Source organism: Sorex araneus, chromosome 8 (assembly GCF_027595985.1).
Source record: "Sorex araneus isolate mSorAra2 chromosome 8, mSorAra2.pri, whole genome shotgun sequence".
In the NCBI taxonomy this organism is placed as follows: Eukaryota; Metazoa; Chordata; class Mammalia; order Eulipotyphla; family Soricidae; genus Sorex; species Sorex araneus.
In genome coordinates, this window is record NC_073309.1 from 45938018 (window position 1) to 45954695 (window position 16678).

The following is a 16678-nucleotide window of genomic DNA, read 5'->3' on the forward strand; positions in this document are numbered from 1 at the left end:
CACTCACAGGGATGACCCTCCCCTCCCCAAACATAAGCCCAGGAGCCAACAGCCCAGAGCACTTATGCGGGCCTCGCAGGGACATTGTGGCTGCAGTTGCTCAGCCACAGGACATCACACACACGATCTCTGCAGATCTGAGCGTGAGCAAAGGCCCATGGAGCAAAATTGCCAAATGGCTGCCCGTCATGAATGAGAGACAAAAAGGTGCACACGTGTGGCTCAGTAATTCACAGACATCAACGCACAGCACCACCCCACAAGCTGCCCCCGCCACGCACATCAAGAACCCTATCATGTACAACTTTGTTGCACCTCCAAGCACACGCCAACGCCCTCCCCTACCCCCTCTCTGTGTGTATGTGTACAGAGAAGCACAGCTGACACCCACCCACAGCCTGGCCTGTCATACACACACAGCACCCATCAGTTACCCCTGGGGCCTGAGGAGTCACAGCCCCCCCCCTTTGCTCTGAGTGAACACCCCCAGGTGCTCACTGGGCATGGTAGAAGGGGCAGAGTGAGCGAGGGCCTGTTAACTATGGTTGTCTCAAAATGTGGGTGTCTTTCCCACCTATGGGGGTGACAGGGTTGGGGGAACACAGCAAGGTGAGCCTGGGGCAAGGTTAAGGGCCTGCCCAGGGAAGGACGTGAAGGTTGAAGGCCAGAATGAAAACTGAGAAACAACAGAGAAAAATCCTTAGAGGGGTGGGGGGTGGTGAGGCTAGAGAAAAGAAGATGGAAAGCGAAAGAAGTTTCCTCAGCTCTACCCAGCACCCAGAGCTTCCCCCAATCCTGTACCCTGACCCATCCCCATCCCCCCTGCTGTCCCTTGTTGCCATGGGAACAGGGAGACTGAATATGCTGCAAAGGAGGCTGGGCCCCGCAGACCTGGCCTGTCTCCATGGAGACGGGGAAGGAACCTCATCTTTTAGCCCAGGTAGTTGCCCCCCTAGCCCCTCTCCCCAATCCCCCCTGCCTCCCCAGGGAGGAGGACTCGCACCACTATCATCCCTTTGCGTTTCACACACCTCACCCTTCAGGAATGGGCCTGGATCGCAGTCAAAGGGGTTGGGGGGGATGGAGAGTCGGGGGTGGGTGGGGGTGGGGGTTGGATACACCAGATCACAGATCCTAAGATCTCTTCTCCTGCTCTTAGCTGGGCTGGGGGCATTCTTGCCATCCCCACGCTGCCGGTACAGGCAGGTACAGGCTCCATCCCCTCCTGCACTGACTCCTCAGACCTAGCCTGGAGAGGCTGATGACAGTGCATCGTGCTCTGAGCGCAAGGCTCTGCGGAAGCTGCAGCGGGAGAGGGGGTGGGGTGGGGAACTTGGGAAGGTCACAGGAATGGCTGGGGACAGGAAAGCTGAGCCTGGGATACAGGAGAGGGACGAGAGGAGAGACGGACAGAATCCAGAAGCAGAGAGGGGAGAGGTGGACAGAGAAGCAGACGAGGAGAGACAGACAGACCTGCAAAGACAGAGCCAGGAGACAGAGCCCCAGAGGAAATCGGTGAAGGTGACAGAGGGACACGGAGCCCCAGGCAGAGAGGCATCTCAGAGACAGAGTGCGGAGAGGGAGGCAGTGTGCAGGAGCAGAGGAAGGGGGACTCAGAAATGGGAAGACCCCCCCCTCCCCAGGGCTGCCTGGTGGTACTGGGTAGACAGCAGAAATGTCAGCAGACACGGTCTAATCACTGGACAAACTGAAAGTCTGGCCCAAGGGCAGAGGCGTGGACTGGTTTGTATATGAGAGAGGTGGAGAGGGGGGGGTGCCTGTCTGCCAGGCGCGGGGTCGGTTGCTGGGAAGGCCTGCAGGGCTCAGGGGTGGAGACGACGGATCAAGGGCAGGGCCCAGTGGGCCTGGTGCTGAAATGGACAGCTCCCCGGGCCGCCGCGCTCAGCCCCGCGGTGGCCAGACCCCTCTGCGCTCTCCACCTGGTGCCGGCGGCTCTCTGCTCTCTGAGGCATCCTTCCTGAGCTCTCAGCTCGGACTCCCCCGATCTCTCACTGCTCCCCGTCTCTGCCTCATCCCTTCCCCACTTCTCCATTCCACCTCGACCTTCTCCCACTTCGCCGCCTCCCTCGTCTCCCCCTTCCCTGTCTGGCTCTCCCACCCCCGCCCCATCTCTCTCTCTCTCTCTCTTTTTCTCTCTCCCCTCCTTCTACTCGGCCTCCTTTTGGATCTGACTGTGTGACCTTCACTTGTCCTTTCTCAGCTGCGGTTTCCACAGAAACCTCCAGCGGGGCGGGGGAGGGCGGACGGGAGAGCTGACCCATCGCTGCCTGAGCCCCCGGGGGCTTCTCACTTCCTCCCCCGGGGCGGGGCTGGGGTGGCCCCTGCAGACACACTGGGATACAGTCCCAGCCAAAGATGGCCTCACCGACAAGCGCGCTCACACACATACATGCACGCAGGCGCGCACACACATGCACGAGGCGCGCACACATACACACGCACGCACGCGCACACGCTTTCGCGCGCACCCCCTCCCCAGTGCCGCTCCCCGCGGCCATCCCTCCTCCCCCCCCCCCCGCCCGCAAGGCCCATCTGGTTTGTCTTTCTGTCTCCTTCCCCGTGTCCCCGCCTCTCCAGATCCCGCATCTCTCTCCATCTGCCTCAGGGTCTCTGTCGCAGCCTCCTTCCGTCCTGAGAGAAGGTCAGTGCAGCGGAGCAAGTAGCTGGGGCCTGAGCTGGCCCGCTGGCGGTGGGGACTGCGCCCGAGTGACCGCCACTCCGTTCGTAGTTCCACCTCTGCCCTCTCCCCAGGCCCCAAGCACATAACGTTTTCACTCCCCCAGGAAATGACACCCGAGTATCCCCCCACCGCTTTGGGGTTTTGTTCTTTTTTTTTTTTTTTATTCCAACAGGGACTGGAGGTGTGGCAGAGGGGGAGGGATGGGGGCCCAACTGACCCCCTCCCTGGAGGGGTCTCATAGAAATTCCGAGGTCTCTCCCCAAAAAAAAGAGAGAAAGAAGAGTCGAGAGGCGGCGTCAGGGGACACGCATCTGCCCGTAGGCCCTCCCCTCCTCCAGAAGTGGGGAGGGCTGCGTCAAGTCCGGAGCGGGGGTTGCTGGCCATTCCCGGGAAGGAGCTCTCCGCGCCGACCCGCTTTCCGCTTCCGGTCAGGGCGCCCCCGAGTCCTCGGCTCCTCGGGTCCGCAGTGGTGGGGGGCGCAGTGCGGGCGTCCGCGGCACCCTCCGTCGAGTCCACTAGGGGGCGCGGCCGGGCTTGGACTTGGACCGGGAGCCGCCGATCCCCCCGCGGGCGGCCGGCGCGCGGGGCTCCCCAGTCCTGCGGTCCGTCCGGGGCGCCGCCCGGGGTCACTCGTGCTCGGCCAGCTCGCGGGGCCCGGCGGGGACGGGCCGCGGCCGGGGCGGGCTGGTGGCCTCGCTGGGGGCGCCGAGGCCGCGCGGGGCCGAGCCGCCCCCCGAGGCCCGCAGCGCCTGGATGCGCCTGCACTCCTGGCACACGCGCACGTGCGTGCAGGGCGTGGGCACGAGCGGCCGGGCCCCGCCGGGCGGCCCCGGGTCGTCCAGGAGGCGCTGGGGGCCCCCGTGCGCGCCGCCCGCGTCACCGCCCGCGCCCGCCGAGTACAGTTTGCCGTTGCTCAGGCGCATTTCGCGGACGGCGCGCAGCGACAGCAGCGCCCGGCTCGGGCCCGGGCGCCGGCGCCGGCGGGAGCGCGACGTCTTGCGGCAGGACACGGCGTGCCGCAGCTCCTGCAGCATCTCCTGGCACACCGACACCTGCGGGGCGGGCGGGCGGCGCGGTCACCAGCGCCCGCGCGGCCTCTTCCCTCCCCCTCCTTTCAGTTCCTCTCCCACTCCTTCCCGTTTCCCCTTTTCTCCCCGTGGCGGCCTCACCTCCCCTGCTCGCCTCCTCTCTCCCGGTCTGGCTTTGTCCCTGAACCTGCCCTTCGCCTCCTCTCTGCACCACTCTTTCCACTGGGCTGTTTTCTGGTGCCCCCGGGCCCCCCACTCCCACCCCAGCCCTTCCCTCCTACTTGATTCTGCTGCTGCTCATGCAGCCCTCATAGGGGTGGGAAACAGAAGTGGGGAGGGCAGAGGACAACTGAAGGTGCCCACCCATCCCCTTCTGTAGAGCCAAACCATTGTGGCGACTGTGTGGATGTGGTTCAGAAGGTGTGAGGCTGGAGGCACTTCCGAGAGAAAAATAACAGTCGGGGGAATTTCTAGGACACACTAGGGGGAGACTGAGGGCTGCCCGTGCTCGGGGTGGGGGGGTCTCCTTGGCACCGCAAGAAGCCAGGGATAGATCACCCAGGAGAAAGTGACCCCTGCCAGGAGTACAGAGGATGGTGGAAACTGGACCGGAGCACTGACCAGGAGCTGGGGCTCGGCTCAGGCCTGGGGGCGGGGGGGGGGGGGTTCGGGCACAGGCATCTGCTGAGGGTGTGAGAGGAGAGAGCAGGGCTGCAGAGATGGGGGAGGGGCTCTGGGCCAGTCACCCCCAGTTCTGGCCTCTCTGCTGATTGTCCCTGTTTGCTGGGGAGTCCGAGTTGCAAGCCTGGGTTTGGGGACACACATCTGAGGGTACACCAGGCAGCCCCCTCCCATGGCAGTGTCCTGCCCTCGGGAATGGCCTCTGCCTCTGTAGCAAGGTGGCGAGAACCGGGCCAGGCCCTGCAATGCGCGGCTTCTGCCAGGCTCTCTCCTGGACCGCGCCAAGGGAAGATGCCCCAGCAGCCCTCTGGAGAGTTCCTGAGGCAGCTGCCAACAGCCCCGCCAGCCGCTGCTCATCACCGTCTCTTTCCTGTGTCTCAGAAGTCTCTGTGGGTGGGTTCAGAATTTCACTGGCCTGGGAGCCTGCCCTGCCTGCCTGGGGTTGCCAATTCTTAGAGAGCAGGGCCTCTCTCTGTGTGCAGATCTGCCAATCGAAGCCTTTACCCAACCACCCCCCAGGCCGGGATCCAGCCTGGAGCCGGGCCAGCCTCGGCTTCACTGAACTTCCTCCTTCCGGGGCAAACAGATAGACTCTGGCCTCCGTCTGCCCACTGCTCTTGCTCTTGCTCCTGGCCAGCCCCGGCTTTCGTGGAGCATGTCCCTGCTTAGGAGCTGGTGGGAGTGAGTCTCCAGGGCCCTGCCTGCTCTGCATGGCCTTTCTGTCCGCCCCCCCCACCACACAACTCAGCCCCCACAGTGGCATTTTGAGACAGGGGCCAGGTTGGGCCGGAGACCGCCACATTCAGACGGACCCAGAGTCCCGTCAGGCAAAACCTGTGTGCCAAGGGGAGTTTGCCATTTCCAGGTGCTTATGGCTGGGTCATGGGGTTCGGGGAGTCGCCAGTCCACAGAGGGGCTGAAGCAGCGTTTGTCCAGAATGGATGGCCGAGGGGGTACAGAGAGATGCAGATGTAGTCGTGGGAGAAGCCTTAGCGCTCTCCGACAAAGGAGGGACCCAACAGGGTCTAGGGCGTGTGCCTGGGGCCCGGGCAGAAGCCATCCAGACAGGGAGGATCTCGGTGGAGAAGTGGGGGCCGGATGTGTATGAGAATGAGGGCCCCCCCACCCAGCTGTTTCCCAGGCTGGAAGTGGGGGGAGCGGGTCAGGCGGAGAACAGCACTGGGTGCAGCGGAGAGAAAGTGATGATGCGGGGGAAACTGCGAGCAGGGACGGGGCGTCCTTGGGAAGGAAGGAGAGAAGCCTGACCAGCAGGGAGCAACGGGGGCCGGGCAAGAAGGGGGCCCTGTCAGCAGCCTCGGACTCGGCTACTTTTTTCAGGAGGACAGACATAAACTCATGAGGATCAGAAGCGGGAGGACCAAGGCTGGAAACGGTGGGAGCACTGAGTCCTGAAAGGGTCCGAGGGCCATGCTGAGGACCCTGAAATCCCCCATCGTGAGAGCTGCAGGCCTGCGTCAGCCCAGCCAGTGCCTCTTCCTCCTCCAGCTGCCTCTGGCTTTGCCCCCTCCACCCTCCCCTCTGTCTTTCTGGGCCCTCCTCCCCTCCCCAGGTCTCCTCACCCCCCAGTGCCCCACTTTGCCTCGGCCCTGCCCCCTCACCTCCTCCGACTCGGCCGACCTCCGTGTGGACCAGATGAACTCCATGACGGCCACGAAGACGGCGATGATGAGGCCGCAGATGAGCACGACGAAGATGCCCCCGATGTTTTCCATGCCCAGACCTGCGAGGCAGGGGCGGGCGCGGTTGGGAGGGGCAGGGACACAGCAGGGCAGGGGAGTGGGGTGGCTGGAGGGGGCTGACCTTTCGCTCGATGATCCTCCTCCTTGGGGCACCGGCCCCCTTCCCACCACTTGCGCTTCAGGATCTCCAGCCGGTTATTCTCCTGCAGCTGCAGGATGGCCAGGGTGATCTCGTCCCGGAACGGGGAGCCTGCGTGGCACAGGAGGGGGCGCTGGCCAGGTGCGGCGGGGGGGGGGGCCTGCCCATCCCCACCCCGTGGGCCGTGACCCCTGCACAGTCCCTCACCAACATTGATGTCCCCACCCCCCAGGCCTCCCCCGTTTCTCTCTAGCCCTGAAGGAAATGTCAGAAAATTGTCCGATCGCTCCTCCTTCTCCTTCTGCTAGAAGCTCTGTGGTGGCTCCCGGAGAGTCAGAACAAGGGCACCCCACTTCCCTCCCAGTGTCCCCCAGCCCCCGCCTCCACTGTCTCCCCAGACCCTCCCTCCTGTCCTGACTCTCCCTTCTTTGTCCCCCAGACCCTCCCTCCACTGTCCTGTCTCAGGGCACCTCCCGCCCCCCAAGCTCCAGCTGCTCTGAATCCTGCCGCTCCTTCAGGGATGGCCAGGCGGCCTTTGCCTCTGCGTAGAATATTCCCTCTGTTGAACCCTATGGCACCTCCTTTGGGGGTCTTCTCTAACCTCATTTTTTTGTGTTTTGGGGCCACACCCGGCAATATTTAGAGGTTACTCCTGCCTCTACGCTCAGGGATCACTCCTGGTGATGCTGGGGAACCCAGTGGGGTGCCAGGGATTGAATGGGGCTCAGTCACGTGCCAGGCAAGTTCCCCACCTGCTGTGCTATTGCTCCCACCCCTCTAAACTCATTTTTGGTTTTGGCTTTGGGGCCATCCCCGGTGGTGCTCGGAGAACCCTATGTGGTGCCAGGAATGGAAGCAGAAGCATCTGAGTGCAAGGTAGGTGCCTTAACCCCTGGTTTCTCAGGTTCTTCTCATTAAAAGATGCACCCATTAGAAGGGCACGAGGTGCTTCCTCTCTTATTGGGGCACAGATAGCTGTCACTAGCCGGCAGGACATCACAGAGCTCTGAGTTTTGTGTCCGTCTGCTGTCTGAGCCCCTGGTGGCAGGCGAGTAGGGCACGGCTGCTCCCCCCCACCCCTGTGTCCAGCGCAGTGCCTGGACCCCTCTGCTAGGAGCATCACTCCCCAGGTGTGGAGTGATGCGCCCATCTCTCTCTCCTCCCCATCCTCAGAACCTCCCTCGCCAGCCTTTGAGGCTCTTCCAGCCTCTGACCTTCAGGCCTTGGGCTTCCCCCTGGGCTCCTTCCATCCTCACCGAGACCAGGATCTGTGTCCCCAGAGCCTGTGCCTTGCAGCACCAGGCTATGCCCCCCTTCCCTGACACAGTGCAGGCTCGGCGCTTTGCTAAGCAGCGATGGCCAGGAATGCCGCAGTCACTGGGGAGCTGATGGGTGTGAAAACCAAAGTGCTGACACCGGGCAGAAAATTGGAGTCCTAGTGTCAAAACCGTTGCGTCCAGACATCCCTGGCAGAGTCATTCACTCTTCAATCTTTCCATTATGTCCACCCACCCACACACCCACTCATCAACCATCTATCCACTCACCCATCCATCAGTCATCCATTTGTCTACCCGTATCAGTCAACCTGTCATCAGCCCATCCACCCCTCTATCCATTTGCCCACCCCTCCATTCACGTTATCCATCCACTCATCTATCCATCATCCATTTATCTACCCATCAATCTATCCACCCACCCATCCATCCATTCACTCATCCTTCCTCCATCCACCCACTCATCCTTCCATCCATCTATCCACCCACCCATCCATCCATCCTTCTATCCTTCCTTCCATCCATCCATCCATCCATCCATCCATCCATACATACATACATACATCCTTCCATCCATTATCCTTTTCCCCTGTCCACCTGCTGTGAGCCAGGATGTGAGTTTGGTGCAGAGAACATGAAGCAAATAAAACCAGGTTCGCGGGGTCAGAGCAATAGTACAGCAGTAGGGCCCTTGCCTTGCACATGGCTGACCTGGGTTTGCTCTCTGGCATTCTATATGGTCCCCTGAGCCCTGTCAGGAGTAATTCCCGAGTAAAGAGTCAAGAGTAACCCCTGAGCATCACCGGGTGTGACCCCCAAATAGACAAACAAAAAGACTGATGTTCTTGGGGCCAGAGTAGTATAGCAGTTAGGGCATTTGCTCTACACACAGCTGACCCATGTTCAATTCCTGGCATCCCATATGGTCCCCTGAGCCCTGCCGGAAGTAATCTTTGAGCGCAGGGCCAGGAGTAAGCCCTGTGCACCTCTGCATGTGCCCCCCCACCCCCGAGCCAAACCAAACCAAAGAAAACCCAGGTTCTCACGCTGGGGGTGGGATGAGCAGAGAAGCCTGCTCAGTTTTGCCCTCTGGCTCCCTGGACTCTCCTGCTGACCCTGCAGGCTGTCGGGGATTGCCCCTAGGCCAATCCTTGCTGGTGACAGTGCAGAGGCTCTCGATGGCGACATCACCTGCCTGGGTCAGGGCCAACACCTTCCCCCCTGCCTCGGTGGGGGCAGCCAGTCCTTGCGGGCTCACACAGCACGCACTGGCGGGCCCTGTGGCCCCGGGCCGCCGCGTACCCAGTGGCATGCCGATGCCGTAGCCCTTGGTGTCGAGGAGGCCCCCGATCTGGGTGAGGTTGCAGTTGAGGCGCCGGTGGTACTCGTTCATGGTGGACTCGAGCAGGAAGGCGTAGCGGGAGTTGAGGACGCGGGCGATGCCCTCCTCCGTGCTCTTGACGAACACACTGGGTTGCTTCGACTGCATGTAGTTCCACATGCGCTGGTAGGTCTGGTACCGAGAGTTCTGGGCAGACGGGGCACGGGAAGGAGTCAGTGTGAGGGGGAACCTCCTGTCCCCCTCTTTTCCCCTGAGCCCTGGCCCTGGCCTTCCCCGCCAACCCCCCACCCCGCGCAGGAAGTCTTCACAGCCCAAGAGCGTGGAGAGAGTGGAGAGGTCGAAAGGAGCCCAAGACACAGACAGATGGACAGACTGCTCAAGGTCAGGGCCAGGTCATTCATGCACACACACCCCCACCCCCACCCCAGCTGCACCACCGGGGTCTGTTTTTATAGTCTGTTTTTTTTTTTTTCTTTTTGGGTCACACCTGGCGATGCACAGGGGTTACTCCTGGCTCTGTGCTCAGGAATTATTCCTGGCGGTGCTCAGGGGACCACATGGGATGCTGGGAATCAAACCCAGGCGACATGCAAAGCAAACGCCCCACTCGCTGTGCTATTGCTCCAGTCCCCACCCAGGACTGTTTCAAGCTTCCTTTGATCTCCACTTTGGGACCCCCCTCCTGCAATTCCCCCTCCCCCCAACACACACACACACACACACAGTCCTCCCAGCACTTCCCGGCCTCACAGGACCTGGGAGCAGACACTGGACCCCGGCTCTAGCCTGAGACTCCTGGATTCTGGGGTCCTGTCCAGTAGGACCCTTGGGGGGAAAATCCCTCCCTCCAGACCCATGTCCACCCCCCCACCACCACTTCTGCCTCTCAGAGGGCAGTTGCAGCTCTCCAGGGGCCTCTGCTCTGTGACCATCACCATACCCCAAATTCCAAGCCCAGCCCTCTCAGGCCATTCACAGCCTCGGTTTCCTTCCAGTTCCCTCCTCCATCCAACACAGGACCCCTCTGCCCTCCTGTTTCCCCAGACTCGACCCTCTGAGCAGCCTCCGGGAGCCCGGTGGGCCTGTCTGTCCAGCTCAGAGGAACCTTACTGCCTCCCTCTGGAGAAGAAAGGGCCCCTTCCCCGCTGGCCAGGGCACTCGTGTGGTCTTCTTGTTCCCCAGAGTCCCGGAAGGTCGGACGGGTGGAGAGATGGAGTGAAGGCCCCTCTGACCCGGCGGCCCTGAGCCACCGAGCCGCAGTGGGCCGGACGATCCCGGCCCTACGTCCCACCTGGAAGAAGGTCATGGTGGAGCCGGCGTGGATGGTGCCGTACTCAATGTTGGTCTGGTCCGCCAGGTCATCGGCCGACTCCACGGGCACCTCCATGCGCTGCACGGTGAGGAAGGCGGCCAGGTTGGCCGTGTAGGAGGAGATGATGATCAGGGTGAAGGCCCACCTGAGGGGTGGAAGGGGGAGCCGCAGGCTGGAGCGTCGTGCCACCTGCGCCATAGGGGGTGCCCCCTCCCCGTGACCCCGGCATCTGGAAGGCACTGGGGCGGCTGGCGAGGGGAGATGCTAGAGTCTGGATTCTGGAGCCAGGCGCTCTGGTTTTAAACACTGTTTGCAGGGGCCAGGGATAACTCAGCTGGGAGAGTGGCGGCCTTGCAGGCAGGACGCCATGAGTTCGATCCCTGGCCCCACTCCATTATCAGTAAGACTGATCCTGGCAGCACTGTCAGTGGGATGTCTGGTGCCAAACCAAGTGTGTGTGTGAGCACTGCAACCAAGGGTGCACACCCCTGCCAGCATTACAGCCGCAAAAATGGCGAGGGAGGGCCAGAGAGAGAGTAAGGGGTAAGGCGCTTCCCTTCCACACGGCCGATGCCGGGTCAATCTCCAGTACCACATATGGTCCTCAGAGCATTATCAGGAGTGATCCCTGAGCACAGAGGTAGGAGTCAGCCCTGAGCACTGCTGGGTGTAACACTAAAGCAAAAAGGAAAGGGAAGGAGGAAATATTCCTTGCACTTTCAGATAGAAGAAAATAAGTTGGGGCTGAAATGCTCAAAAGGCAGAGTGCAGGTTTGCACGTGGAATCCCTGGATTCGATCCCCAGCATTGCATGGTCTCCCAGGCACCACCAGGAATGACCTCAAGCACACAGCCAGGAGTAGCTCCTGAGCACTGCCAGGCATGTAAGAAAGAGAGAAGGAGAGGAAGAAAGAAAGAAAGAAAGAAAGAAAGAAAGAAAGAAAGAAAGAAAGAAAGAAAGAAAGAAAGAAAGAAAGAAAGAAAGAAAGGAAGAAAGAGAGAAAGAAGGGAAGAAAGAAAGAAAGAAAGATAAAAGGAAAAAAGAAAGAAAGAAGAGAAGAAAGAAAAAAAGAAAAAAGGAAAAAAGAAAGAGAGAAAGAGAGAGGGAGGAAGAAAGAGGAAAAGAAAGCAAGCAAGAGAGAGGGAAAAGAAGGAAGAAAGGAGAGAGAGTGTGAGAGAGTGAGAGCAAGAGAGAGCAGAGAGATAGTAAAGAAGGTAGAACATAGTCTTGCACACAGCTGACCCGGATTCAATCCCTAGCACCACATATGGTACTCTAAGTATGCCAGGAGTGAGTTCTGAGTGCAAAAGCCAGGAGTAAGCCAAAACATAGAAAGAAGGAAAGAAGAAAAGAAGGAAAGAAAGATCAAAAGAAAGAGAAAGAAAGAAAGGAAGGAAGAAAGGAAGAAAGAAAGAAAAAGAAAGAAAGAAAGAAAGAAAGAAAGAAAGAAAGAAAGAAAGAAAGAAAGAAAGAAAGAAAGAAAGAAAGAAAGAAAGAAAGAAATAGCACAGCGGGTAGGGCGTTTGCCTTGCATGTGGCCGACCCGGGTACAATTCCCAGCATCCCATATGGCCCCTGAGCACCGCCAGGAGTAATTCCTGAGTGCATGAGCCAGGAGTAACCCCTGTGCATCACTGGGTGTGACCCAAAAAGCAAAAAAGAAGAAAGAAAGAAAGAAAGAAAGAAAGAAAGAAAGAAAGAAAGAAAGAAAGAAAGAAAGAAAGGGAGGAAGGAAGGAAGGAAGGAAGAGAAAGAAGAAATGATCGGTTGTGTGACCCTGCTATGGCCTGGAAACACCCTCCCCCTGAGTAAATAAAAAACTGCTGAGTTCACGGGGTCACAGACATCACAGAACTGTGCTCTCACGAAATGAGGAACCAAAAGGGCATCTTCTGGCCCAGCCTCTGGGGCTCGGTTTGAGTCAGGCAGGAAGGGAAACCCAGTGCACTGCAGGCTTAGACATCAGGAAGGCCAAGAGGGCTAGACTTTGTAGGCCAGGGTATCTGAGAGATGGAAGCTGCCCGGAGAGAGGGGTCCAGAAAACTGCATGAGGTCCCCAGAAATCTTTCTGGCTGAGTATCTAAGTGAGAGAGGTCCAGAAAACCAGCTGGGAGAGCAGTTTCCTGGGCGCACACGGGGAACAGCGCCCTCTAGTGGTCCAAGTCCGTGAGGGCGGAGCGCTCTCCCGCCCCTGGGGCTGCTGGGAGAATGACGGTCAACCAAAAAAGCTCCAGGGTGGGGAAAAAAATCCACAAGGAACTGCTAGAAAAAGTCTTTAAAATCGGGGTCAGAAAGACAGTACGGCAGGAAAGGCGCTTGCCTTGCACACAGCCAAGCGTGTTTGAACCCTGTCACCTCTCCTCCTAAGCTTCATCAGGGGTTATCCCTGAGAGCAGCCGAGTGCGGCCCCAAACCGAAATAAAATAAAATAAAGAATATATTCACGAGTAATACAGGGAGATGACTCAAGGGGCTTGGGTGCAGGTTTTGCATAAGGGCTGTCCAAGTTCCATCCCTGGCATGTGGCCAACCAGGGTTCGATCCCCAGCATCCCATTTGGTCCCTTGAGCACCAACAGAAGTGATTCTTTTTTTTTTTTTGGGGGGTCACACCTGGAGGTGCACAGGGGTTACTCCTGGCTCATGCACTCAGAAATTACTCTTGGAAGTGCTCAGGGGACCATGTGGGATGCTGGGAATCGAACCTGCGTCGGCCGCATGCAAGGTAAACGCCCTACCTGCTGTGCTATCGCTCCAGCCCCAGGAGTGATTCTTGAGTGCAGAACCAGGTAGTAATCCTTATCACCAGATGTGCCCCCCGCCAAAATAAAAGTGCAATTTAGGCCTGGAGGAAGAGTTCAGTGGCTTAGAGTGCCGGCCTTGCCAGTATATAGTCACGAACTCAATGCCCAGTGCCACTACGTGTGCTGCGTGTGCTTGTGGCAGCTCTGGGGCCTCTGATCCTTGATACTGCCAGTGACTTCTGGCTGCACACACTGATGTGTTCTCTCAACATCAGCGACATTAAAACAAGGGTCAGAGGAAAGAGAATTTCTAAAGGAGGAGAAAAGGTTTTTTGGGGGGGTGTGTGTATATGAACATTGCTCAGGGCTTACTTCTGGTTCTGTGCTCAGGGATCACTCCTGGAGGGGCTCAGGGGACCATAAGGGGTGTTGAGGATTGGACTTGGGTTGGCTGTGAGCAAGACAAAAGCCTTTCTGACTTGGGGCTGGAGCGACAGCAAAGCAGGTAGGGCGTTTGAAAAAAATAAAAGCCTTTCCAACTGGCAGTACTGTCCTTCTGGTCCGAGAAGATGTTATTTATTTATTATTGCTATTATTTCGGTTTGGGGGCCACACCCAGCAGTGCTCAGAGGTTGCTCCTGGCTCTACATTCAAGAAATACTCCTGGCAGGTTTTTTTTTTCTTTTTGGGTCACACCAGGCGATGCACAGGGGTTACTCCTGGCTCATGCACTCAGGAATTACTCCTGGCGGTTCTCGGGGGACCATATGGGATGCTGGGAATTGAATCCGGGTTGGCCGTGTGCAAGGCAAACGCCCTACCCGCTGTGCTATCACTCCAGCCCCAACTCCTGGTGGTTCTCCAGAGACCATATGGGATGCCCAGGATAGAACTTGGGTCGCCTGTGTGCAAGACAAAGCCCCTCCCCGCTGTACTATGGCTCTGGCTCCAGAGGCCACATTTTAAAGTCTCATGAAAATGAAAAATTTGTAGTTGTGAGAAGTCCAGTAGTGTCAATGTAAGATAAACACACGTCGACGTGTTAGGATCAGTTGCCAAAAACCGAGGTGATTAAAGGAAAAATCTTAGAGGCAGACAATTTGGGGGGCAGGGGGCAGCTCAGGGTTCCCACAGACTCAGAGGTAAGCGTCGGGACAGATGTCTTGCCAGCAGGCAAGCCAGCACCGCACGTAGCAGCGTGCGGGGAGGGGAACCTGAATGTTTACCTCGAATTCCAGCTCCAGTCAAGGGATCCTACCAAGAAGATAATGCAGTATTGATTTTTCATGCAAAGAAAGCAAATTAATTGCTGGCCAACCCGCACTTGGCAAAACGTTAAGGGCAATTGTCTGGCTCATCAGAAAGTAATCCCAGATGGAAATCTGGATGGACGGGATGAAATGAGGAGCACCCGGATCGGGAGCTGTGTGGACAAACGTAGGAGAAAGACCACGGAGTCGGGGAGCTGGCTCAGTGGGCCGGGGCACGGGTCCCCTCAGCACCAATGGGAAGGAAACCTGAGCACTGAGCTGGGAGTAGCCCATGAGCACTGTCAGGCGAGGCCCCTACCCCACAAAAATACATTTACTGTTCAAGCAGAGTCTGCCCCAAACACACAACTGATGGGTTTCATTGAGTTAAGGCAGGAGAAACATGTGGGGCTGGAGCAATAGCACAGCGGGTAGGGCGTTTGCCTTGTACGCGACCGACCCGGGCTCGATTCCCAGCATCCCATATGGTCCCCTGAGCACCACCAGCCAGGAGTAACTCCTGAATGCATAGCCAGGAGTAACCCCTGTGCATAGCCAGGTATGACCCAAAAAGCAAAAAAAAAAAAAAAAAAAAACCAGGAGAAACATGTATTCAGATGATGGGATGAAGTGCAGCAGACAAACGGGTAAGGCCTTTTACTTTGGAGGTGGCCCCCCTCCTGTGGTGCTCAGGACCGACTCCTGACTCTGAGCTCAGGGATCACTTCTAGCAAGCTCCGGGGACCATATGGGGTGCCAGGGTCAGCTGTGTGCAAGGCAAATGCCCTAGCCACTGTATTATTGCTCTGGCCCCAACTTTTTTTTTCCTTTTTGGGTCACACCCGGCAATGCACCGGGGTTACTCCTGGCTCTGTACTCAGGAATGACCCCTGGTGGTGGTCAGGGAACCATATGGGATGCTGGGAATCGAACCCGGGTTGGCCGTGTGCAAGGCAAAACGCCCTACCCGCTGTGCTACTGCTCCAGCCCCCGGCCCCAACTTTTTAATATATTATTATTTGGGGGTTAGCTGGGCCACATCTGGAGGTGTTCAGGGACTACTCTTGCTCTGTGCTCAGGGGTCCTGGGTGCTGGAGATGAGGGGCTTCGGAGGGGATTCTGGCCAGGCCGTGGCTGTGAGGGCACGCGTTCCAGGACCCACCACTAGTCCCAGCCTACGGAATCCCTGGAGTGGGGTGACATTTGCGGATGCACACCCGCTGAAACATCTGTTGAAGGCGTGCACAGACGCAGGACTCAAGAGTGGAGACAAGCGTGAGCCAGAGGGACTAGAGATAGTAGAATGGGGAAGGTTCTGGCCTTGCCCATAGCCGACCAGGGCTCCAGCTCTGATACCACACAGGGCCTCCCCAAGCCCTGCCAGGAGTAAGCCTGAGCACAGAGCCAGGAGTGGCCTAAAAGCAGTGGGGGGTCGGGGGAAGAGGGAGGGAGCGAGAGAGGGAGGAAGGGAGAGAGGGAGGAAGGGAGGGAGCTGGGGGTAAAATGAGTTTCAGGGGATAGAGGAAGGGGCCACGAGGTAAGGAACTGCAGGTGGCTTGTGGAAGCTGGAAAAGGCACAGAGTTCCATGTCTAACTCTGACCTCTGCCCTGGGCAGCCCACTCTGAGTGTGAGTGGCCGAAGAGGAAGCGATCACAGAGAGGAAGGCTTCGAAGGACTGGCCATCCAGCAGTGGTAGAAATACAGACAACCCTGAGGCCAAAGGTTCAGAGTCAGAGGATGAAACTTTGTTGCCTGCCAGTGACAGTGGCAGCTAAGTGTCACCAGCAGGGAGAGGCGTGAGGGACTGTCTGAATGAGCTGCGGTCTCCGGCACTTGCTCCCGGCATAAAACGTGACTTCCGGGGCTGGAGTAAGAACACAGTGTGGAGGGCATCTGCCTTACACGCCGCCAACTGGGGTTCGATCCCTGGCATCCTGAGCCCACCAGGAGTGATCCCTGAGTGCGGAGCCAGGAGTAACCCCTGAGCACTGCTGGGTGTGACCCCAAAACAAAACAAAACCCAAGCGAGATCAAACTCAGATGCGCCTGCTGGCCAGGCAGGGGGGCGGGGGGAAAGCAGGAGAGGGACCGAGGCCTGGGGAGGCAGCAAAGACGGGGGCGGGGGTGGGGGGAGTGCCCCGAGCTCCTCCCCATCTCCTGGGGGTCAAGCAAAGCAAGAAATCTGGATTTGTCACAAGTGTGTCCCATGAGGGGCTGGAGCGATAGCACAGCAGGTAGGGCGTTTGCCTTGCACGCAGCTGACCCAGATTTGATCGCCAGCATCCCATATGGTCTTCAGAGCACTGAGTGCAGAGCAAGGAGTAACCCCTGGGCAGGGTGAGGTGTGACCCCAAAAGACAAAACAAACAAACAAACAAAAACCAAGTGTGCCCATGTTCCAATTCATTCAGCAACGTTGAACACTGGGGGCAGGGCGTGAGTAGCGCAGGGGCTCAGGAGTACTGCAGTCCCCTCCTGGCAGCGCTGTCACCTGTGGTCCCTG

The 16678-nt window shown here is 58.5% G+C and overlaps 1 protein-coding gene across 2 annotated transcripts in view; it reads right to left on the bottom strand.

Moving 5' to 3' along the window:
• Window positions 1-2819: 2819 nt before the first annotated feature.
• Window positions 2820-16678, bottom strand: part of GRIK5 (glutamate ionotropic receptor kainate type subunit 5) — a 61247-nt gene continuing 47388 nt past the window's right edge. For both annotated transcript variants that reach the window (XM_055145047.1, XM_055145046.1), the window contains 5 exons: window positions 10160-10325; window positions 8829-9054; window positions 6232-6360; window positions 6030-6151; window positions 2820-3753 (listed from right to left, as the gene is read on the bottom strand). In XM_055145047.1, coding sequence (XP_055001022.1) covers window positions 3328-3753; window positions 6030-6151; window positions 6232-6360; window positions 8829-9054; window positions 10160-10325 — 1069 coding nt within the window. In that variant the 3' untranslated portion in view covers window positions 2820-3327. The remainder of the gene's footprint in view (window positions 3754-6029; window positions 6152-6231; window positions 6361-8828; window positions 9055-10159; window positions 10326-16678) is intronic.